The 25,611-nt window shown below is 44.1% G+C and overlaps 1 protein-coding gene and 1 long non-coding RNA gene across 7 annotated transcripts in view; one reads left to right on the top strand and one right to left on the bottom strand.

The window, feature by feature from the left end:
- LIN52 (lin-52 DREAM MuvB core complex component) overlaps window positions 1-25,611 on the bottom strand; it is a 66,636-nt gene that overhangs the window by 11,875 nt on the left and 29,150 nt on the right. The window contains exon 6 of one of the 5 annotated variants that reach the window (XM_043549950.1): window positions 23,258-23,314. The exons of the other annotated variants lie outside the window; for them this stretch is intronic. Coding sequence (XP_043405885.1) covers window positions 23,274-23,314 — 41 coding nt within the window. The 3' untranslated portion in view covers window positions 23,258-23,273. Of the gene's footprint in view, window positions 1-23,257; window positions 23,315-25,611 lie in introns of those variants that run through there. 5 annotated transcript variants of the gene reach the window in all.
- LOC119566445 overlaps window positions 1-25,611 on the top strand; it is a 70,562-nt gene that overhangs the window by 40,724 nt on the left and 4,227 nt on the right. The window contains exons 2-3 of one of the 2 annotated variants that reach the window (XR_006291906.1): window positions 23,986-24,139; window positions 24,229-24,416. This is a non-coding gene — a long non-coding RNA (uncharacterized LOC119566445). Of the gene's footprint in view, window positions 1-21,995; window positions 24,140-24,228; window positions 24,417-25,611 lie in introns of those variants that run through there. The other variant, XR_006291905.1, reaches the window with a different exon arrangement.

The following is a 25,611-nucleotide window of genomic DNA, read 5'->3' as shown; positions in this document are numbered from 1 at the left end:
GAAACAAACTCGCACATGCTGCTACAAAATCCCATTAGGAGCAGGAGGCAGCCTTCTGCTATTCTGTATTTCTCTTCTCCGCACTCTGGCTGTGGCAGGGCTCTATTTTTAAAGGTATGACACAAAACTAAGAGAAGGGCCCCACATGTTTGTATACGTATAGAGATTGCCATGAAATACATCTCCATAATGCAAACAAATCCCAGCCAAACAGTAAGGGAAAATTTCCACAAATATTTACAATCTTGTTTTCCCTGCTCTGCCTGACTCTCTGATCTTCCCAAGAATCACAGGTCAGTGTATTGCTGGTAAACACAGGACAGATCCAGATTACAGGGTTCTGAGTTCAAATGTCTTGCCTATTCATTCCTCGGTCCCTTTTTTTAATCTGCTTTGGAGTCTGTCCTGAACACGAGTGTTCCATAAAAAAGTCTCCAATATTAAAAGTGCTCCGTCCACCCAGCTCCTGTTAAACAAATTCTTTATGATGGGATTAGCATTTCCAGGTGGGCATCTTGGAGTCGTTTGGGTTGCTGTAGAAGCTGGAGAATGAAGAAACCACCCCTATGTTCTAAAAGTGACTGCAGTCAAAGAGAAAGACCATAAAACCTATCTTAAGCGACTGCCCAATGGAACAGTAGAAGCCAGTTGCCTAGTAGACAGAGGTGGTGGATCTTTTAATTAAAAGGCTGGACAAAAAATGTACTGGAAGCCTTTGGGATATTTTAAAATGGTTGCTTAAACAAGTCACTTGTCTAATGGAGGTGGGGTTTTAGCGCAGGTTTCATTGTACCAGCAAACAGACACCACAGAGTCTGTGCAGCATAAAATAGAAACATGAATCTCCATGTCAAGTCACAATTTACAACCCTTCCTATGCTGTGCATCTATCACTACAATAGAAAATCAACAATGGATAGGATCGCAATAGCCTGGTTACAAATTAATCTCTTCAGTTAGGTGGTGGGGGTGGTATTGAAGACCACAGAAAAACACCTTTTTAAGATGTTATCAGCCTGAGTTACAATAAAAGTTGAGTGCTTAAACAGACTCCATTTCCTCGGACCGCATAAAGCACTGGCATCAGACTGCTGTAAATAATGGGGACCCCTGACCCAGGAATTAAATTTTCTGCCTTGGAAAAGGTGGATCTCAGAGCATGTATTGGACAGGAGAGGTCAGGGCGGAAAAGGGAAGCTGTGATTTCCACTTGCTCGGAGGGTGGAGTTAGATTTAATATAATCTCTTCTTTAGAACTTCAATCCCTCAATCCTGCATTTAGCCTTGTTGCCTTGTGCTCCTGTTCTACTACAACTGTCCCCAAACTGCCTCCTGCAGTAAATTTTGTGGCTGCTGGCTGAAAAGATTCAGTGGTACAGATTGATTTCTTACAAGTGAGGAGATGAGGGATTACCAAAAGCAGCCCTGGCTAACAAGATTGGGTGCAGAATCTCCTGCTAGAGCAGCCCACTCTGCCAGCACTTTGCATCCTTTCACTATGACATATGGGTTTCATTACACAAAGATTTTCCTGATTTTAACTTTGAGGCGATTACATTGGAAACTCAGAGCCATCTTTACATCTGTAGCAATTTAAAGGTTAAGTAACTTTTTAATCAAATGACAAAAACTCATAATGTTTTGCCTCCAATCCAAAATGAAAACTGCTGCTCCGGATGTTCCTTCTAGTGACAATTTAATTAGAAAAGAACACTCTGCTGGAGATGGGGATCCATTCTCATTGGTCCCCAACATCTCATAAACAGCCTTCTCATGCATATGACAACACAATACAAACTGTGTCATAAGGTCTGGATAGCCAGGAAATAATGGAGGATTACTGCACTAAAACCAGTAATGAAAACAGTGACTTACACTTATATAAGCAACTTTCACCCAAAAGGATCCCAAAGTGATATACATATATATACACCCCCCCACACACTCTATTATACCCATACACAAATATATACACACACAATTACACATAAACAAGGCATTTGGGGATATCTATGCAACAGAATAATGTGACAAATTGCATTTATCACGAACCTTTGGCTATTACACCTGCCCTCTGCTCACTAATCCATCTCTTCTGGGACTTATTCTAGCATTCCAAGCCTATGAGCAGCTTCAAACTGCAGACATTAAAAAATGCAATCAACCTGACAAAGAAACATTTCCTCCTTTCTCCCCCAAATTCATTTTTCAAAATTACACTGGACTAAAATATAGGACAGGCTCAGCCCTGGACCAGTAACAATCCTAAATTCAAATATTTTGCTACTTTTCAGGGTTGGAAACTCATTTTCTCACCTTCCCAATGAGGAACACAGAAATTGGTTTTAGACCTGAAAGATCCTGAGATATCAGACTTTGAATATCCTCCCCCCCCCACACACACTTTTTTTTTTTTTGGGGGGGGGGGAGGTAAAGAAAGGCTATTTTAGAAAAAATTTAAAGGTTTTAAAAATGTATCTGTTGTAGTTTTCCTCTTCCTCTGAGTCCTGTAGAGTTGGACTTCTGGTAATTAAAGAACCTGGCCTTACAGATTTTAAAAAGTCCAAATCAAGTTTTTTTTAAATATTTCTGAATTATTTCTATAATAGTTTTTCTTCAGATCACATCACACTGTCATATATTCTAATTCTGCCACATATTTAAATATTTATTATCCCTCCTTCCTCATCCCATTGCTGGTTGGTTTCTCATACATGTTGCCCTGATCTAATTCATTTCATATCATCTTCCCCCACAATATTGTGTTGATTGCTTTTAAAACATTCCCCATTTCCTAAGGTCTTTTTTTTTTCCAGGTGCCCCTCTTGTAGCCAGTTTTCCAGTTAAATTATTGTGTTTTGATCAGATTACCAGCCAACACCAGGAAACTAATAAAAGACATAGTGCTTGACTGTAGAACTATTATATCACTACAGGGATGAAAAACCAAAGTACTTTCCCTTGACTATAAATACAAAGAATGGCCAGGGGAACTGTCCAAGGCTGGGAGAAGCCTACCTTGGAGAGAGACAGAGTCGAGCAGTAGGAGGTGATTTTTATCTTATTTGCCAAGAAAGTCTGTTGTAATAGGGATGACTTCTCTTTGACTGAGCAGACAGCATTAGGGCAGGAAGACACAAACACACGGGGGGGGCGGCCCTGGAAGAGCTCACTCATGAGCAATGGGTAAGATTCTTACTTGTCTTAGCTTGTGAAAGTCAATGGCAAAGCTTAATCTTTTGGATGGGCTCCATTATTAGTGCATCTGGGGGACACTACAGGGGCAATACTTAGGAGAACAGAGGCATTTGTACGATAATCAGCCCCAGGAGAGACAGACAGAAAACTCAAATGAAACCTATTTACAAAAACACAAACTAAAATAGCAAACTATGTGAAGATTTAAATTACTACACTAACCCTAAAAAGACACAACAGAATGGCTTGTATCAGCCAAGGTCTATGGGACACTGTTAGCAGGGCAAGAGAGGTCAGTCAGCCTGCTTCAAAAACTCTGACAATGCAAGAGGAGAGTCCTGTACCCTTTGACCTCCCACGTGGTCTTAGCTCCTCTCCTACCAAGCATACTTATAAGCAGAATGACCAGATTCCACCAGTCCCATCAACACCTGGTAGATGTTAGAAATTTGGCCTGCTCCATCTCATCCTTAACACTTCACAAAAAGAACCCTAACTGCTCTGCTGACCCAATCTCTCTCTGATATGGCTGCCAGATAAAAACCTCAGTGTCCTGATGTGTGTGGACCCATGCAGCAGACCCAGACCAGAAAATAACTTGAGGAGTTATCTCTGAAGAACAGTGGTTAGCAGATGTCATCCCCATCTCCTTCACAGAGGACAAGACTACCTGAAATATGCTTTTGTTTAACTTGTGCTTAAGAAACCATCTCTGGACACTGAGTACCTACCCAATCATTAATTGCTTGAGGGAAGGTAACCGAGGATTGAGCAGCTGCCAGAAGGAGCATCTGGATGGAGCAATATTTTCTACTCCTATACCACCTTTTATTCTTGGATCTTAGAGCACTCTGCAAACTATTTATCAAGCTTCACAACATCCCTGGGATGCCAGTGCCAGACCAGGTATAAATCTGCAGTGAGGGGCAGTGACGTCCCAGCCCAGGCCTAGAGAGGCACTAAGATCTAGTTCCAGGTCAGAAACATGAAGACCGTATAGCTATTTTGTTTCAAGTGACCTAAACAGTAAGATGAAACTCCTACAGCACCTCCCACTTCAGGAGCTGGCAGCAGTCAGCATCCTATGAGGGTGAAGGCCTGATCCCCTTGACCCTCAGAGCAGGGAAAGAGTTACATCTCCTCTCCGTGAAGCCAATAAAAACCTCTCTTGATTATAATTTAGATAAGAGCCACTGGATTGAATAATAATGTCTGAAACTCCCCTGGCTGTTTCACCTTGAGACGTCCATCACTGGGTTAAACATGATGCTAATTGCATTTGGATTGATTAATTTCTCTCACTCCTGTCTATTCGAATAATGCTTAACAAAATAATCACAGCACCCAGAGCCAAATCTTCTTCGTCAAAGGAATGAAGCCATCAGAACCAGAAGAGATGAAAGAAATGAAGATGACCCGTAATTACTGCTACGGTGATATCATTACCATATTATAGAAAATGAGTGTATGGGGGGGCGGGGGGGAGAGCAGGGGCCTACGATTATTATTTATTTTTTAATGGAACCTTACGTCCCAGGAATACAAATCTGACACAGTGGAGCATACAGAAATACAGAACTGAAAAAATATAAATCCTGTGCATTAAATTGCAAAATACAGTGAACACTGAGGCTCTAGATACATCATCAAGTGCCTTGTGCTGTGAGCTGGTGTTATTCACACCACTACTTTTTTCATTCCAGTAACACTTTGTATATGACTAACACAGATTTAAGATGTCTATCTCCCTACAGAAATCCTCAGACATCCACAGTAGCACTTACCCTTAATCCTGATACTAATGATGATATTGTTTTAATATCATTACAGGTGGTCTTGTTCCAAAGCCCGACATTCAGTTTTTAAACTGTAAAATCCAGCTCTGCATTCAAAGGAAAGCTTCTCTGCTAAAGACAGTTATTCTTAGATGGTAATTCCTCATTGAAACAGGATGTAAATTCAGTGGCCAGCCAGACTAGAAGATGACTTAAAATTGTTCATTATTGTGGTTCCATACAGGTATCAAATGTATCTAGTCCGGAAGAATTTAAACTAGGATTTAAAAAAAAAAATTCAGCCAAAAGGAAGCCCTTCTGCTCTGTTTATTGTCCAAAATACACTCCCCAAGCCCCACTCATTTGAGAAACAAATAGCTTGGCAACTGTATAAGATCTTCAAACACCTGTGCTCTACAATTCTAATTGTGGTTTATACAGTTCACTTCTCTCAGTGCTGGTTATGTCTGCCCCTAGCCTCTGACTGAAGACACAAAATACATAACCAACAGCTTAAAACATTTATTCTGGAGTAAAGCCAAGGTCAAATACTCACAAAAATGTCACATGCCAAAAAAAAAATAAAAAAAAAATCAAGACCTGAGAAAAGGATCTGAATCATGAAGCTAATTAAATACAGAAAAATGATGTTCAAATAGTTTTTAAAGACGAAGAAACAGAAACTCAATACATACGTCTGATATTAAACCCATTTCAGCATGAAAGGTGAGGATTTTTTTCCCCTAAGTGCTTGTAAGAAGTGCCAGACTGATCTCAGTGGGCCTAAGCTCCTTGAGTTATCTTCAGACTAGATACAGGATGAACAGGCTTTCTCCAACAGATGTGCCTCACCCCTGACCTCTAGGGCAGTGATGTGCTTCCAACATTTTAACAAGGAGATCTCTCAACATTTTTCCACCTCAGTCTGTGACAAAACATTCCCTGAGGAAAGTATTCTCTTCACTCCCACCCCTCCTGTGCAAAATATCCATCTGTTCCACAGGTCCCCCACAAAACCTATCAATCTTTCCACACACACCCCAAATCCACCAATGCATCCACCCTCAACCGCTGGGCCCAGTAACAATTGACCTACCATGCTTCCCCTGCCCCAGCACCTCATAGAAGCTCCTCTAGGTGGTGACTTCCCTACCTAACAACCTTTGGTGACAGCAGTGAGAGCAAACAGATTGTACTGAGGCCTCTGGCTGTGGGATGGTTGAGTGGGTCCCCACTAGTAGTGAGCTGAGGGAGAGCGTAGTTGCATGGGAAAGGGGTCCTTTTTGGTTCTTGAGGTAAGCAAGCGTCCCCTGGAGGAAGCTGGTGTGTGCACATGGGAGACTGGGTAGAGGGGTTCTACCCTAGCTGATGTGTAATGTTGGAAATGGCCCCTAGCTTGGTTGGGGTAGTAGGTCTCTACAGGCTCGTGGTGAGGAAGGGCTCTCTCAACGTAACAGCTCTATAAAGTCCAACCTGAGGCTAGCCAGGCCTTGGATAATTCTGAGCACAGAAGCCAGTGACAGCAAAGGGATTAGAGTTGTCAGGGTAGAGAGAATTACATATTCACAGTAAAGTAACTGAAAAATATTGTGTAGTGATTATGTAAATCTCTAGACTCCCACTGGCTAATAATGGCTGTCAGACAGCCAGAATATAGGGATACAAACTGTATGGTTATGCAAGTCAGGACACCCACAATCAGAGTGCAGGGAAATGCATTAAAGGAAAAAACTCTTTATGGTTATGGGTCAGGAACTATACAACATCCTTGCCCTCTGAATGGCTGAGACAACTCCCTTTGAGTAGGATACGTAATAGCTTGACATTTATATTTACTAACGAAAGATGAGTTGTGAGATGGGTTTGAATTGTTTAACTTAAATTCCGTTTACAAGGACTGTGAGAAGAGGGGCCTGGGTGAAGGAAGGGAATGCGCCAATATGCTAGACTTATTTGCCCAAAGTTGTGTGTTCACCTACTTTCTAGAACTGTAACTTGAAATTTAACAGTTGTATAATATTTCTTACATTACAGGTGCAACGTCTGTAAAATGTTATGAGGTCCTCAGAAGGCAGACCGTATATACATGCAAAGTATTATTTTAAAATAAATATATATAAACATAATGACCTCTTAATCCATTAAAAAAAAAATCCAGATGTTAGATTTTTCCTTAACATACAGTCTAATCCTCAAGAACCCTTGTTGGAACAATAATTTTCAGTGGAGGAGATAAACGTAATCCCAGACGCCATAATGAATTAGCAAAGATTAAAGACCTGTTCGGGAAAAGAAGAGTGGATTCTTATCAGTGAACTGTACTATTTGCTTTAAACTGGAAATAAACAGAAGGTCCCTTTCCCAATCAGTAAAACACTGATACAGTACAAAAAATCCTAACTGGGCGACTGCAATTTGAACCGTGCCCTAATTAGTGTTTTCCAAGCAGTATTTTACATGTAAAAGTAACAGCACCTGATTCATATCCAGTATCCCAGGGCTAGGGCCAGGGACTTCCTCCTAGCAAGAGTCAGGAACTATGGAACTGTAGCAGGGCAGGAGCACAAGGACCTGAGCAGCAGCCCACCATCTCAGCTGGAGGAAGAGGAACAGCAGCTTTACAACTAGCTGGACATCACGGATGTTGGAAGACTCTTTCTTCTTTACTATGAACTATGGATTTCTTTCCTCTTTACTGATTGGCTGTTTGCTCCACCTTATTCCCACCCCACCTTCTCACGGTCTCTCAGTTGCCAGCCTCACTCTCCCTGTCCTCCAGGATCCTTTCTGCTCATGTACCATTAACCTCCCTGGACTGAGGAAATGTTACAATTCCGAAGGGGTTTGAGGAGGAAAGATAAACAATTTTGCCAAACTGAATCCAAGTTGGTGCTAGACATCAGGGAATAGACACATATATTTAGGGAACTCACATGGCTCCCATAATATCTGAACCCTGTTGGAGATACAGTCAAGGATACAAATGAACAGAGAGGAAGAGGTAGATTAGGAGGAGTCAAAAATCAGGACTTGAATTATATGTATGTGTGTGAGGAGTTCTGTGCTCTACCAAGCTCTGCCCATGAGCCAACACCCACCTATCTGAGATGTCAAAATGAGACACCACTCACAGCACATTGTGTAGATATTCAAAATATAAACATGCAGGCTTTGCTGGGATCCTTAGGCATGGTTCTCCCTAAATGGGTTCAGGTATACTCATGAGTAAGCCAAATTAAGGCACACCCATAACATATACATGCCTAGGGCCCTGGCTCCCAGACACATATGATGACATCAAAATCACCTCTTCCATAAAAGGAAAGGTTAAAAACATGACGTGAGTGTAAGCGATGCAATGATGTCAGCCTGAGTATGCAGACAGCCTCTGGCAGAGGGACAAACAGCAACAATTAGAGGCAGGGGAGAAAGCGCGTGGCCCACACCAATTACAAGAGCAGACCATATCCCCACTGCTCTGGATGGGTGGGATCAAATTGTACACATTTCTTTTGTGCTTTAAGAACACTCCATTTATTCAGGTAAACCAGAAGCTAAGCATAGAAATATCAGAGGCAACACAGAGACTATCTGTTGAAAAGTGAAATGACAGCTTGGCCTGCAATCCGGAAACATCCGTCACCCAGCCCTTTTCTGCTGGGATTCGTGTTGAAGGACGTTTACTGCAGGTTAATAATTAGTTTTTAGCATAAGAGTCTAGTGTAGTTGTCCTCTCCCCAGGAGAGAAAAACAGGCTGAGTGATTTTTAGATTATATGCTTTGATAAGACACAGGCTCCTGACTCCCTATGTGCTTGTGCCATACAAGCCACCTGCTCTATGGAGCTGCCACTGGGGACACCCTGGAAAAGGTTTAATAATAGTGTGCTCCCTGGAGACGTTACTCAAAAACCTGAGCTAAATTTACAGCCTATATCACAAAGTAAAATTTTGTGTACAAAATCCTATCAACAGAATCTAAGGCAATCCCTAGAAAAGAGTGATACTCTACGTTACACAAATGTGATTTCAAATTAAATGAGAATCTGCCATGCTTGCAATAGCAAGAACATGGTGGAACATAGGAACTGATAGACCGGATCAGATCAGTGATCCAGCTAGTCTGGTATCCTGTCTCTGTCAGTAGCTAGTATCAGAAGCTTCAGAGAAAGATGAAAGAAACTCCATAGTGAACAATTATGAAAAAACCTGCCCACAGAGAAAGATGCTCTCAGCCCTCGGGAATAGTTGGTTTACACCCTACAGCATGAGGTTTTATATCCCTCCTAAAAATACTTTATTCTAATGTAACTATGGATGTTATTATCCAGCTCATCCGATGAAGTGAGCTGTAGCTCACGAAAGCTTATGCTCAAATAAATTTGTTAGTCTCTAAGGTTCCACAAGTACTCCTTTTCTCTTTTCAGACTAACATGGCTGCTACTCCGAAACCTGTTATAATGCTAAAGACTCTGCCAGAATGACCTTGTGCAACCTGAGTTATCCTATCTGTAAAATGGGGAGAATCATACTTGCTTTCCTTCTGGTGAACGGTTGTGAGGCCAATAAAAATGGTTGCTAAGTGCTCAGAATTAAGGCCAATCTGAGGAAGAGTGGGACTCAGATCACGGTCTCCTGTCTCCCAGCCTGGTGCCTACTTCAGGCCAGAGGGTATTTATGTAGAGTGGAGGAAGAGTCATCATTCTTCCTGTGTCTTGCAGGGAGCTACAGAGTGATGTGGGTATTCTGAAACACTCCAGCAGGCTCACCATGGTTTAGGGGTATATGTAAAGCCAGGCAGTGCAGCGGGAACTGGAACAATGCCAGAGCATTTACCAATTGTGAAAACTCTGTTAGCCACAAAAAAATCAGCATTTGTGCAAACAACTGCCAAATCTAGACACATTTTTCAAGAGGAGTCTGATTTGAGGACACTCTTCATGCCAAATTTCAACTTCTTACTCCAAAAAAAAAAAAAAACAAAAAACAAAATTGCAAAAACCCCACAAGCATAACATTAGGCAACGTTAATAGAGATGTTGCTTCCAATCCAGCTATAAAAGTTTTTTTATGAGATTACCCCTTACACAAATCCTTGTGGTACCTCTTTCTAGACACCTTCTCTCCGACTCAGCTCATATCATCCCAGTTATTTCAAAATCTGATGTTGCCAAACTTATCAAAATGAGTCTTTCTTGAGGAAGAAAGTCCATGTCAATTTGAAGTTTAACTGACAGCTTTGTTTGATTATCAATGCATTATAAAGATCAGAACAATTTTGTAAAAAACATTTTCATACATAACTCTAAATAATGACAGCAGATTATATTATTTACTACTTGCTGGCAAGGGGCCCAACAGTGTTCTCGGAGCTGTACGAGACACAAAACATTAAAGAGAGTTCCTGCCCCAAAGTCCTAATAATCCATAAAACAAACAACAGGAGGCCCAGAAGAAAGAACTAACTTAGGGTACGACTACAGTACAGATGCTACGTTGTGCTGCTGTAGCACTGGAACGTAGACATTTGCTACAGTGACAAGATGGGGTTTTCCGTCACTGTAGTTAATCCACCTCCCCGAGAGGCTGAAGGAAGAATTCTTCAGTCGACTAGTGGTATCTACACTGGGGCTTAGGTCAGCTAGAGAGTCCGTCACTCAGAAAAATCCACACCCCTGAGCAATGCAGCTAGGTAAACCTAAGTTGTAGGTGTAGACCAGGCCTTAGATTCCTTTTTCCTCCTCTCTTTATCTATCATGCTGGCATTAGAAGGACACTCAATGCAGGTGTTTGTGCGATTTGCAGAAGCAGTGAGTCTTTAGAAAGGATATGAATGAGGAGAGCGTAAGGGCCTGACATGCTATGATGGGGTCAAGATTAGCAATAATAGTGAAGTAAAAGGAGGCATGATAAAGAGACAAGATCTCTTTAGATTCTATTCTGTTCAGGTTTTAATACCATACCCATCACTGAGTCGTGAGCACCTTCCATGGAGACAGAGTTTTATGGGATTCAAAGGTAAGGATGAGACATTTACACTGAGTAAGATGAGCAAAGAGCCAGCTAAGGTATTCAAAAGAGGAAAATTACATGGTCGTATTGATGGGTGCGGAATGTCACCTAAACTGTTGTGATTGACAGGAGGCGGCAACATGGGTATCAGAAAGGTTTCGGAGAAAGTGTAATAACCAGGATGGGAAACTGAAGATACGAACAGGTGTTTTAATTGCTGGGACAGAAAGAAAGGTTCCACTTTTCAATATGCTGGTAGGAAGAAACGGCAGCATTTGATCATAGCCTGGATGTATATGAACTAAAAAAATAAATCCCCGCTGTGCTATCATCTACCATGTAATATTTCAGTCCCAAAAGTATATAATGGTCTCAAAACCAAAACCGAAATTAGGGCTTCAGATGGGAACATCCAATTCAACCTCAGCCAAAATGTTGCTACCCTTTGGGTATTGCTGCTCCTGGGTGTTTTGGCCTATATTCCTTTGAAGAGCAGGAAACCTAACTTCCTTCATCAGTCAGCTTTCCACCTGGGTTGTTTGCTTGTGTCAGGAGTTCTCTGAAAGGACCCATCTGAGAGCAGGGCGTATTCAGATGTTGCTTGATACTCTGTCTGAACGAAGGGCTTGTCTACATGGTGCAGCAGTGCACAGTATGGAGGTGTGATTTCTAAGGCACACTAAATGGTCTGTGTAGACCATGCTGGCACACACTAAAAGGTCCCTAGTATGCTTTAACATATTGCTATTTGAAATAGTACTATGGTAAAGCACACTAGGGAACTCTAGTGCACACCATGAGGGTCTACATGGACCAATTAGTGCACAACACATTAGTGCTCTTCAGAAATCATACTCCATAGTGCACTGTGTGGACAAGCCCTAAACTATCCACCACCACACCCAGTTCTTGAGAGTAGAAAAATACAAACAGCACCACAAACTTTTGGAGAATCTGACTGCTCTATTAGAGGGAAAGAATCTGAAGACTTATTTTGATGGATGCAACAACTTCTGTGGCTATGGAGGCAGTGTGTTCTAGTGGACTGGGCACCAATGACCTGCCATGTAACCTTACGTAAGTAACTTCCCTTCTCCATGCCTGAGTTTCCCCATTGAGGATATATACAGCAGAAGCTCTGTAAAGCTGTTTGAGACTGACAGAAGAAAAGCACTATGAAATAGCTAAGTATTATTTTTTAATATTGGGTTCAGACTCGAAAGTATCCCAGCACAAATGACTGGGATCTTTTCCCAGTCATTCCAAGGACTTAGGCAAAGAGTCTGAAGAGCCTTCCGGCACCCTCAGCTATTGCAGGAACGCCAGTCAAAGGAACCTGAGTCCCCAAGGCATTCTCCATGAAGACCACTCAACAGAGATCATTTGTCAGGAGAAGGAGTCCCAAATCCTGATTTCTTGCCCCATCTGCCATGGCAGAGGGAGACTAATGGCTGGACAAAATCCAAATAGAAAAACAAGAAAAATACTTATGATCTTACTACTAAAGAAAAGCCTTAAACTAAATATTGGTGCGCTAGCTACCTGGCACACCTACCGACACAATACCTGCAGTACCATAGAGTCTAGGCCTCTTCGTGTTGGACCAGGCCCAAACTACACTAAGCACTGTACGAACACAGAACAAAAAGACAGTCCCTAACCTAAAGAGCTTACAACAGATGGATGCAGACAGACTGACAAGGGAGTACAAGGTAACAATGAGACAATACTGGTCAGCACAGTAGGCAGTAGTATCAGCACACCAGCGGCCTAACGACTGTCGAGTTTTTTGTAGGCATCAAACAAAGGAGAGTTTTGAAGGAGGATAATGAGGTACGTTTGGGGATGTTCACAGGGAGTGAGTCCCAACACAAGAGGCAGCATAGGAGAAAGCATAAAGGTGCCTATTTGAAAATTTAGCAGATGGGCGATGAAGGCTGGCATCATGGGTCAACGCGAGGCAGGAGTCAACCTCTTGATAGTGAAGAGAGATGACAGGGAGGGTGGGCAATAGGACGTGAAAGGCCTCAAAATGAAGACAAGTAGCTTATGTTTGTTGCAATAGGAGAAGAGGGAGCTAGTGGTGGGATACAGAATACTTTTAAATTTAAATTTAACTTATTTCTTGCAGGCTACATGGCAGGAGTGAGGGTTTAGAAAGAAGTTTAAGGACACTTTCCACGGCTTACCTGAATCAGGCTGCTCAGGAACAATAAGATACTTCAGCTTTTATTTATGTTCAATGATTTCATTAGCTCATTTTTTATGTTACCCCTGTATATTCAGCAATGTACTTCCAGGTAATTAGAGGAGACTTCATAGAGAGGACAGGAAAATGCAGCAGAACTGGGGATTCCCTGAATGGGGAAGTATAAGAATCCTTTCTTTTCATAGCTTTGTTGCCATGACTGGTTATCATTTGAATTAGATCACCGTCCTTATGCTTTAATTAGAGGAAGTGGCATTCATCCTAAACAACCTCACACCCCCCCTTCCACATGTGACCCACATGCACTGGATCTGCAAATGCACCAGCTGCTACTGCCTGGAGAAAGTTGCAGTAATTTCTGGGAGTATAACAGCAAGTCTGAGCTGGTCACCACTGTGTGACCACTTGCAAGGAAGAAAGTTTAAATGATGCTCTCCTTCAGTGCCAAACTTAGTGAAAGCTCAGCATCCAGATCACTGCTTATTTGCCCACATGGCACATAAATACCAAGATGATCAGCAACTTAGAAATACCTTAGACAGGCAAATAGACAGACAATGTAATGTCAGGAAACAGAGGCTTGCTAACAGGGCTGTCCAAGTGCTAGGTATATCTAGGATTTATGGCATTTAAAGAAACGTAATGAAATCCACAAAGCAGAGATTTTGCCAGTCAGATACAGTAGCCAGTGTTAAATTCCTTGCTCAATAATCCATGCAGGTGCCAGCTTTTATGTTCCACACTAGGCGGGGACTCTCTAAAATCCCTGTCTGCATTAAGAAGTGATCTGCAACCATGCACCAAAGAAACAGGAAAAACGTGGCCTGAAGGAGTTAAGGAACTGCTTAGCTGTAAGAAGAAAGTAGTGGGGGTGCATTTTCAATGCCATCTGCTGGATAAAATGGACAATTTCAGTTATGGTTAGTGGGAGCTGCGCTTCTTATTACCTCCCAACAGCAACAGATCTCTTCTCCATATTGTGCTCTAATGTGGAGACCAAAGGTATGTGTTTAACTACTTACTAAGCACCTACTCCCCAGCGCTACCACTATGGCCAGAAAAGCAAACAAGCAGAGTCAATTTAATCCTTGATGAGGAGTAAGGGGGAGGGTGTTGGCTCTTACTCAGCTACAATAAAATTCGGTGCGACTCTCCTGCATTATCTGCTAGCTTTGAATCCATGTTAGTAATCACAAACTTTACTTCTCTGATAAATAGCATATGGTGCATGTGCAAGGAATCCAGCACCCTGGAGAAGTACCTTCAATTAAATCTGACAGGAAGAGCATTGATGTCTTGGTGTGAAACCCAGAGCTGGCTATGGTCCATCCTGGAAGCACTTTCACACCGGAGTCAGCATGTAGTTCTGTGTACACAGGTTTACTGGCAAGGCCATCAAAATGGGAAAATATATCCATCTTATCTAAAAAAATCTTTCTTTGAGTAGGAAGGTCCACAGATCATCGCAATGATCTACTGCCTGCAGCACGCAGCTAGTGGGCAGAACCAGACACAAGAAGAGGGAAGGACCATCATCCTGAAGAGTCTACCAGTTATAGATGATTTCTATAGCTAAGAGTGATAATCACAGAACAAGTCAGATAAGCTAATACCACAGGAGTCAGAGACAAACATTTTTTACTACAGAGCCAATGAAAAGGTAGTTTCTTGCTGGAAACAACAAAACAGCATTCTAACGTTTTCCGTGAGCTATAACTATATATCCCCAGGTGGGTCAGATCTGAAAGCCACATTCACTGAAGCATGGCATTCTCATTTGTACACAAAAGACCATGTTGCTCCTTTATGCATTTCCTCACAAGTAAATGTACCTTTCCCTTCATGATGTTGTCATCACTCAAACAGTGAGCTCTACCAGACTGATGGAGTGACCTTCTCAGTATGCTTCTAAGATTGTCCATTGAATCCTCCTGGAAATGGAATCCTTAGAGACTGTCTTGCCTCTATATGATGGCTAGTATAGAACAAGTCAGGTCTAAGGATTTGCAGAAGAACTTTGTGTGCTGGATATATATGTTGAGGACTCTATAAACATCCAAAAAATGTCATTTCCAATCTAAAGGACGTGTGGATTTTGGCAGAGGGAGGAGAAAGTGCTCTCATTGAAAGTGAGTTGATCGTAGGCATGAGATAGGATTTATCCTGAGGACCACTTAATTGGCACAAGAGGTGCAGCAACTGGATTGCACCGACAGAAATCCTTCTTGATGACATGATCGCTAGTAGTCATCAAATTGTTTTCTCTAAAAGAGAGATTCTTCTCTTCAATGCCCAAAGAGAGGTTCTGCGAGAGCATTCAGATCCAGCTTGAGATCCCATGCTTGAGCCCTATGTACATTTGACAGGCTTGTAAATGTTGCAACTATAAGCATCTTTTGATGTCTGGAAATCCTCTTCCTGCCTGCTGACTGAAGGATTCTGGATGCTGCAGCTACTTCAGAAGAAAGGATACTGGGCTGGATGGACCTTTGGTATGACCCAATATGGCCATTCTTATGTACTTAAAATTTAAGAATACACGTTGACAAACCCATATTTACACCATCATGTGGGAACTCTAAGATAGTCAATGGATGCAAGAGACAGAGAAACTCCTTTCAACTTACATCAATGGGGGAAACCTTGGGCATATTCAGGAATATGCCATGCTGGCAGACTAGAGACCAGCAAAGATTTGATCACACTGATAGAGTATCCCTTTTTCAAACATGTCTCAAAAGCCAAGCTGCTAATTTTAGTTTCCTTGGATCCAGCAGGTAGATCAGTCTGTGGGAGAAATGACTCTCTCAGAGGGAAGGGATATTGGTTGCTATACGGAAGATATTTGACAACCTTGGCTAATAAAAGGTGATTAGGATTATCTGTCCCTCTTGATCTTCCAAAATAGCCTGGAAATTAGAAATTTTGGAGAAAAAAACATGCAAGAGGATATTGGGTCACATCCGGGAGAGAGCATCTATGTCTACTGTCTCCACATCTCACCTCTGGAGAAGAACCTGAGCACATTTTGTTGAGTCTATAAAATAAATCCAGCGATGACATCCTTAGGGACTTGGTCAAATGAAGAGAGACCCCTGGATATACAGCCTGCTCTCCCTGGTCTACCAGTAAGATTAAGATTTTGTCACAGTTATTTTTAGTAAAACTCAGAGACAGATCACGGGCAATAAACAAAAATTCATGGAAACCTGTGGCCTGTCTCTGAGTTTTACTAAAAATAACAGGTGGGGCTGAGGAAGTAGGAATGATAGCTCTGGAACCTCCAGCGCCCCCGGTGGCTCCAGAGCCATGGGGCTCATGCCGCCCTGGGCAGAAGCTGAAGAAAATGTCAGAGTTCTCTGAAAGTCATGGAATCTGTGACCTGTGACAAAATCTTATCCTTATCAATCAGAAACTAGCTCAGCCAGTCTGCTACAGAGTTAATTTTCTTCTTATGTGCCAGGTGCATAGAAATTAAATATTCCTTTCTGCCCAAGATATCAGAAGAGTGCTTCCTTCTGCAGGGAAGATGATTTGGACTGTCTCTGCTTGCTAACATAGGCCATGGTTCAGGTATTGCCAGTCATGCACCGAATCCCTCTGTAAGAGAGAAAAGGTAATACAGCTTGAAGGGTGCAGTGGATTGCTCCTAATACTAGCCAACTGTTGCTGAGTTTTCTTTAAGTCCTGTCCTCTGAATAAGCTCCTATAGCCTGGTGTCAAACTCAGAAGTCATGACTAGCTGAGTAGGTCTCACTATTGGATGGTCACTGATAAATCTGCAAGGTCTTGTCCACCAAAATGACTGGAAAACTATCAGCAGAATTTCTACTGTTGAGGAGTGAGACCCAGTGGATAATGGGAGTAATAGGAGGAAGGTCTGGAGGGGTCTCATGATGCTTTGACCACTGAAGGATGTTGATGAGAGACCATCTGTAATGGGGTATACAAACCCCCACACTGGGCAACCAGGGGTTAAGGAACTGCTCTGGGCTCAGCCAACCCCACCTCGCCACAACTGTAGGAAATGCTCCAACTGGAGGAGGAATAAAAACAGCAGGGGAGCAGCTCATTTGGTGGCAGACCAGGGAAGAGTGCAGACCTGCTACCCATAGCTCCAGCAGAGGAGTGCTGAGGGAAAGGCAGAATCTCTCCCCACAACAACTGCCCAAAGCTCCCTCCCTGTGGGAAGGGTAAGCCTGCTACAGAGAGCCTGAGAGGGAAGCATTCCCCTCTTCCTTTCGTATGGACTGAGTTTTGTTAATTCCCCTTTATTTTGTTTGGACTGCCCCCCGCAGGGTAAAGCCTTAGGACTGATATGGCCAATGGACAAACTGCAGAAGGAGGCAGTTGCCACCAGAGAGAGGAGGAGAGCTACACGCAGCCGCCAGAAGGTGCCTTATGGTCAGTGGACATCCTTCATGTCTTCTAGACTAAGATGGCAACTTTGGGACAATCAGAGGAGGTGATAGGAAATGGCCCATGGAGGGCAGCCTTAAGCAGCCCCTCGCTGTCAGAGCACTGATAGCCCTCAAAGGGCCCTGGGTCAGAGCCTGGTGGAGCGGGAGGGCCTGAGCTCCTGTAACAACAACCCAACTACAAGTCATGGGCCTAAGCCCCAACCACTAGCTGATGCTACTCTACCAACCAATAACTAGGCAAGGACCATCACAGCAGCTCACCGAAAACACCCATTAGGGCTTGCAACAATGAGGAGGGAAGGATGGTGGCTGACAGAGCTACTTCTTGAAGCCTGGATTGGCTCTCCTGGGAGAAAAATACTCTGTGATGGATTGTGTCACAGTTCCTAAAAGGAAACTATACTGAGCTTGCTGTAGTTGGCTCTCATCCCAATTTATCAACACATGACAACACTGGACATCTCCCTTGATACATTTCCAATTAGCACTAGTCTAGACGAGGAAAAGGTAAATGGGGACCTCTTCCTACCCAAGGTCTTCAAGAAACTTGGTAAATACTCTTGAATCCAACACAAGACCAAAAGGCAGGTAGAACCCACAATGGGAAGAAACCACCACTAGTAGCTCTTCCTCTGCCTGCACCTCTGGGGGCCCTGGCCAAAGGGGCATCCTAACCTTGGAGGCTTCTACCAAGGTCCTGGCCTTTACTTGCTGGGAATTCAGCCTGCACGCGCCAGCTGACAAAAGTCGGCGAATCACCCCTTGTGAGAGGTGTCTGTTGGTGGAATCTAATCAGAAAGCAGGTAGGAGTTTCAGGAGGAGCTGGTTCATCTAAGTAGTATCTGAGAGCATGAGGACTCCATTGACAGGATGCATATAAAGAAGTCTGGCATGGAGGGTGCAGCCAACGAGAGAAGAATATAGCAGCACCAGAGGAAGAAGCAGAATTGGCTGCTCTGCAGGGAGGAGACTGGCTGCTGGCCACTCTGGGCAGCAGAAAGTGCTCTACACCCCACACAAATCCCCCGTCCATCAAGGTTAACAACCAATATGCTGTACTGGCTACAGGAAGGGAGGAACAGACCCCAACGGCTGAGGAACAGGCGCCACCTGCTCCCAAGGCTGGGAGAGTCACAGCCACTGCACCCAAGAAAAGACAATGTAGGGTGGGGGTGGCCAGGGACTCCCTTCTGAGGGGGACATAGGCATCCATTTGCTGATCTGTTGTCACGTGAGGTACGCTGCCTGCCTGGAGTCCGCATCTGAGAAGTCATGGAAAAGTTGTCGAGGCTCATCCATTTCTCTCTGCTTATGCACTACTCTATGCTGCTCATCCACATGGGCACTAATGATACTGCCAGGTATAACCCTGAGCAGACCAGCAGTGACTACAGGGCTCTGGGAGCAAGGGTGAAGGAGTTGGGGGTGCAGGTAGTGTTCTCAACCATCCTCCTGGTTTTGGGTAAAGGCCCAGGCAGAGGGACACTTCCTGAAGATGAATGCATGGCTGCACAGATGATAGCAATGGGAGGGATTTGGCTTCCTTGATCATTGGATGCTGTTCCAGGAAGGATGATGGTTGGGAAGAGAAGGGGTCCACCTGACCAAGAAGGGGAAGAGCATTTTTGGATACTGACTTACCAATGTAGTGCAGAGGGCTTTAACCTGGCTCAAAGGGGGCAAGTGACAAAAGCCCACAGGTAGGTATAAATAAAGATGACCTTAACAGAAGGCTAGGTGTCGGGAGGAAATGGAAAAGTACAATAAGTCATAGGAGCAAAACAAGAGAGAACAGTGGGCAAATCTTACATGTCTATATATAAATATAAGGAGTATGGGGAATAAACAGGAAGAACTTGAAGTATTAGTACATAAGCTAAATTATGACTTAACTCGCTCCACTAAGTTTTGATGTGATGAATCTCATTGCTGGAATATTGGTATAGAGGAATACAGCTTGTTCAGGAAGGACAGGCAGGATAAAAAGGAGGTGGTGTGGCATTATACATCAAGAATGTATACAGCTTGTTCTGAGGTCCAGAAGGAGGTGAGAGGCAGACCAGTTGAAAGTCTCTGGATGAAGATAAAGGTGGGGTGGGGCAGGGTGGCGAAGGAAGGAGTAACCTTATGGCAGGGGTGATAACCTGCCAAATCCAGAGGAGGAGGTGGATGAGACATTTCTAGAACAAACAGAAATATCCAAAACACAAGACCTAGTAGCAAAGGGAGACTGTAACTACCCACACATCTCTGTTGGAAAAGTAATACAGCAAAACAAAAGATGTCCAATAAGTCCTTGGAATGTTATGGGGATAAGTTCTTGTTTTAGAAGGGGGAGGAAGTAACCAGGGAGGCAGCCATTTTAGACTTCATTCTGACTAACTGGAAGAAATTGGTTGTGAATTTGAAGGTGGAAGGTAGTCTGAGTGAAAGTGATCGTGGCATGATAGATTTCATAATTCTAATGGAAGGAAGGAGTAAAAGTAGCAGAATAAGGACTTCAAAAACAGCTGGTTTAACAAACTCAGAACTGGTACGTAAGGTCCCACAGGAAGAAAATCTAAGAAAAAGAGTTCAGAAGAGCCAGCAGTTTCTCAAAGAGACAATATTAAAAGGCACAACAACAAACTATTCTGATGCTTAGGAAAGACAGGAAGAATAGTAAGAGCAGGGCCATCTTTACCCATATGCAAAGCACGCAGCTGCGTAGGGCACCAGGAAATTGGGGGCACCAAATTTCCTGGTGCCCTGCGCAGCTGCGTGCTGCTCCAGCTCTTCCCCAGGTCTCTGCCCCGCCCCCACTTCCCTGAAGAGTGCAGACAGGCCCAACCCTGCACTTACTGGTAAGTAGAGCGACCTGGCCCCAGCCTGCTCCACTCCCCTGGCTCCCAGCTGTGCCGCCAGTGAGTGAGGAGGGGCAGTTTCCCCCTTCCCCCAAGCCTGGGAGCCAGGGGAGCAGAGCAGCCTCGGGCCCCAGGCCTCCACAGGAGGGAGCGGGGGTCGGGTCCCAGGCCTCTGCGGGCAGGCTGTGTGGGGCCCCAGACCTCCGTGGAGTGGGACCTCCTGTGGGAAGTGGAGTGACCCAGCCCCAGCCTGATTTGCTCCCCTGGCTCCCAGGCTTGGAGGGAAGAGGAAACTGCCCCTCCTCACTCACCGGCGGCACAGCTGGGAGCCAGGGGAGTGGAGCAGGCTGGGGCCGGGTCACTCCACTTCCCGCAGGAAGTGGCCAGCCCCCCCCACATCCTGCGGAGGCCTGGAGCGGAGTTCCACACAGCCCCCCCACAGAGGCCTGGGGCCAGCCACCCCTGCTCCCGCCCGTGGAGGCCTGGGGCTGCATAAGTCACCAAAATAGCTAGGGACGGCCCTGAGTAAGAGGCCAATATGGCTGCAGTAGGAGCTCTTTAATGACCTGTTCCGACACCGCGCTGCACCCTGGAAGCGGCCAGCAGCAGGTCTGGCTCCTAGGCGGGGAGGGCCACGGAATCAGCCAATGGGAGCTGGGGGGTGCGGGGCCTGGGGGTGAGAGCCAGACCTGCTGCTGGCCGCTTCTGGGGTGCAGCGTGGTCCGCGGTGCCAGGACAGGCAGGGAGCCTCACTTAGCACCACTGCCGCGCCGCTGACCAGGAACCACCCGAGGTAAGCCCATGCCCCAATCCCCTGCCCCAGCCTTGAGCCCCCCACAAACCCAGAGCCCCTTCCTGCCCAAACCCCTCATCCCCAGCCCCACCCCAGAGCCCTGAACCCCTCTAGCAGTCCAACCCCCTGCCCCAGCCCAGAGGCCACTCTGACACCCTGAACCCCTCATTCCTGGTCCCAACCCCACAGCCCTCATCCCCGCACCCCAACCCTCTGCCCCAGCCCTGAGCCCCCTCTTACTCTCCAAAACCCTCATCCCCAGCTCCGTTGGGTCGTGGGCATCAACAATTTTCTTCAGCTGGGTCACCAGAAAAAAAAAGTTTGAAAACCACTGAAGTAGAGTATTGTGTCCAAATCTGGGAGCCATACTTTAGAACAGATGTGGACAAACTGAAGATAGTCCAGAGGAGAGCAACAAAAATGATAAAATGTTTAAAAAAAACAGACCTATGAGGAAACATTAATAAAACCGTGTATGTTTAGTCCTGAGAAAAGAAAACGTGGTGAGGGACCAGATAACAGTTTTCAAATAAGTTAAGGGGTGTTACAAAGAGGACGGTGATCACATGGTCTCCATGTCCACTGACATAAAACAAGTAGTAATGGCCTTAATCTGCTGCAGGAGAGATTTAGGTTAGATGTTAGGAAAAAACTTTCTAACCAGAAGCATAGTTAAGCACTGGAATAGGCTTCCAAGGGAGGTAGTGGAATACCTGTTATTGGAGGTTTTTAAGAACAGGTTAGAGAAACAGCTGTCAGGGATGTTCTAGGTACATTTGGTCCTAACTCAGTGCAGGGGGCTTAATTAGATGACCTCTTGAGGTCCCCGCCAGCCCTACAGTTCTCTGATTCTGTGAATGAGTAGAGGAAATTATGAGATCCATACTAGAAATGGAGAAATTTGAAGTGGCCAAATGGGAACACACAAATGAGCCTCCTTAGGTTGACAGAAGTCAGGAAATACCCTGTCAAGATGGAAGCCTAAGCTGTCTTCAAGATTTCCATCTGTTACAGCTGGAATTCCTGGAGACTAGAAAGACACATAAAAGGTTGCTTCATCCTGGCCTTCCTTCCATAAGGCAGAGTTTGATTCAGATTTCTGCACCATTTTGAGGTTGGTTTTTTTCCTTGCTTTTCTTGTTCTTTCCCTTCTCAGAAGTATAGCAGGAGTGCAATTGAGGAGGAAGAGGTAGAGAAAACTTTCTTTTCTGGCAATTTCTTTAAGGAAATAACCTCAGTGACATTCCTTTTGGGTAAGAGTTATGCTTGAGAGTCTAAGAGGGAGATACTGCCCACTTCCTGGGGTAACTGCTGCTCTATAAGCATCCTAATCTATCTGCTCAGGGGGGTAGTGTCCTCAGCAAGACAAACTCTAGCCCATGAAGAGAAGTCCAATAGGGATATAACCAGCTGGGTGCTATCTAAGGGCAATGCTTAAGCCTGAGCCAGCTCAGAGGGAATAATTTGCCACCTCAAAAAGTCTTGCTGAATGAAGAAATCACTGTTGACCCCATCTGGGGAATCCCCAGGCCAGGAGACAACTGAGTAAACCACTGGGATCCAGGACTGGGGTGTCCAATTGTCAGTTCGGAAGGGAAGGAAGCAGATGGAAAGGGAATTGAATCTCACTTGCTTCATGTCTCCAGTGCCCCTCAGCTGCTCTCTGACCTCTAGGGGCCAAGGGATTGGATACAGTGACTTCTAGACTCTTTGCTGCATCCATGGTCTTTGAAGCAGGTCCAAGCACTCATGGGTTTTTTTCCAACTGCCCTGCCGGTGGTAAACTTCTGTTCTGCCCTCAGGAGGGAGAGGAAGAAACTGGGTACTCGCCAACAGATGGAGCTGGTACCAAAGTTTACGCATACTGGGTTGCTGGAGTTAGAGATGGGGTTGCAGGCACAGAAGTGGGGCTGAGAAGGTGCTGGACGACTGAATATGCAAAGCACCCTGCCTAATCACTGAATTACAGGGGACTAGCACAATGAACAAGTCTTTGCCTTACACTTTGCCTTCTCTTCACAGCCTACACTCCATGGAGAGGCTTCCAGAAAGGTGTAAGCACAGCTGCAGACACAGGAAGAGAAAGAGAACAAATTAAAAATTCTTCTGGGATAAGACATCCAGAGGAGCAAGAACTTTCCCACTGGGAATAATCGTTAGGCCTCAGTTCTCTGAAGCCATGCAGGTCAAAAGATGATCAGATTTGAAAAGGGTCATTTGAAATAGAAAAATTTTTGTTGTTTTGTCTGGCTCTGATGCAAGAGCATCTCATTCACCTAAAAAGGCAAAACTAGACTGACAAGCTTTTTATAGGACAGTCTCTTCCTTCCAGTTGTGGTTCTGCCCTTTAGATGCATGGAAGCTGAAGACCTATTATGAACATCTGAGGCCCTTGCTGCAATGGAGAATGTGACATATTCACATGTGAATAAGGCCTGGTGCATAATTCTGAGTCTATCTGGTAGAGTATGTATATACAGGAAGGAGGGCACTTACCCACTTAAGGTCCAATTCAGCTTTATTTCATACACACATTGCATCACAAAAAAAACCATTAACATTTTATGATATAAGTCCTAATGTTAAATTTCCCCCCTTCCCCATACTAAAAATTCACTTGGCCTATACCAAAGGAAACAAGAAACCCAAAGCCCTACGTTTAAGAAATAAGGTCCATGTAAAACAGCATCTACATTTATTTCAGTCTCTAATCCCTTCTCTTGTCTTCTCCACAGTCTCCAACTACCCTTCAAGTACCTATGATTGGACATCCTGGAACTGAAGGGAGTAGTTCTCTTTTCAAATACTAGAGTACTGCTCTCCCTCATAAAGAAAAGGAGTACTTGTGGCACCTTAGAGACTAACAAATTTATTTGAGCATCCGATGAAGTAAGCTGTAGCTCACGAAAGCTTATGCTCAAATAAATTGGTTAGTCTCTAAGGTGCCACAAGTACTCCTTTTCTTTTTGCGGATACAGACTAACACGGCTGCTACTCTGAAAGCTCTCCCTCATGAAATTCTAATTACAAGCAAACCACAGAATCCTAGAAAACACTAGGACAGAATGTGAAAAAAGCTACAGTCTTCTCTGCTTCAGAGAAACAAAACAGGCTGGTATTGAAAACAAGAGGAAGTGATCTAGCCAAACAAAAGCAGCTCTGAAAGGTAAGCAAACCCCACAAGCCACGCGCTCATTATTACAGTGTCGATAGCATACTTGTTAAAAATGTATATTTTAATTTTCTGTATTGCTAAAGGTCCCAATTTGCCCAGGGATCTAGCTAAGCTGCCATTTTCTACCACGACAGAGTCTAATCTTTATTTAATGGATTTAGCATCTATCTTCACTAGAGTGGTCTCTAAGGGAAAGGGGTGGGGAGTATGAAGGGGCATAGAAGAGACGATCAGAGCCCCCCTCTCCTTCATCCATCCGGCGCTCATGTTTGTGTTCAAAATTCAATTACCTCCTTATTGATACTTCACAGAGATATTTAAGCTGCAAACATGAAGCCCTGATTTCCCAGGGGGCCATACCCCTCTCTATTTCACTGCTCTGCTTCCCCTAGGGTGAATTCCTGAGGCGTCCATATTAATAGGTAATCAGTCACAATTCATTTATTAAACAGCTAGCAAGGTTTATCAGCCTGCCCTGATTAGCCGGAAGAAGCCACTGAATTCCTAATTTATTTATGGAAATGTAAGTGTCTTTTTGAATTCCATTCAGGAGAGACAGGGGTGCTGTGGGCTTGGCATGCTGAATTCTAACAGGAAAGCAGCAGGCAGACTAGCTACCGGGAAGCATGCTGCTTCATCCTGGGAAATGCACTGCAATGACCCTTAGTATGGTCAATGGATTTAGGGCCACAGAACCTGCTACACCAGAATTCATTAGATTGTTTGTCACAAAGCAGGCACTATTACCCATTACAACTATTAAAACTGTAATCCCAAGTACACTGAATGTGGATTGGTTGAAAAGTGGTTCTTAAACTGAGTAAGGTTAACAACCTCAGTGAAATCATATCAGAGTAAGGGAAAACAAAAATACTTTAAAAGAAATTTTAAAATAAGAAGTTTAGAATAACATTGAAGGGACCATCAGGTCCCATTCAGCCCAAAAATACTGATTTTGTAAAATTCAGCTTTTGAAAAAATTAAGACCAACAGAATTGTTTTCATTATTTAACTGTTGCCACGGGAATTTGAAAGCAAACACCCCACTGTACTTTGCAGCTCTATGCTACTTCAGAATAATCAGAAAGTGAAACTGACTAAAAACAACAACAAATACCTCTACTCTTCTACTTCAAAGTGGGCAAATGCAAACATGGGCCCTGATCCTGCGAAGACCTATACATGT

Source organism: Chelonia mydas, chromosome 6, assembly GCF_015237465.2.
Source record: "Chelonia mydas isolate rCheMyd1 chromosome 6, rCheMyd1.pri.v2, whole genome shotgun sequence".
In the NCBI taxonomy this organism is placed as follows: Eukaryota; Metazoa; Chordata; order Testudines; family Cheloniidae; genus Chelonia; species Chelonia mydas.
Note: the sequence above shows the minus strand (reverse complement) of the source record. Positions and strands in the feature narration are given on the sequence as shown.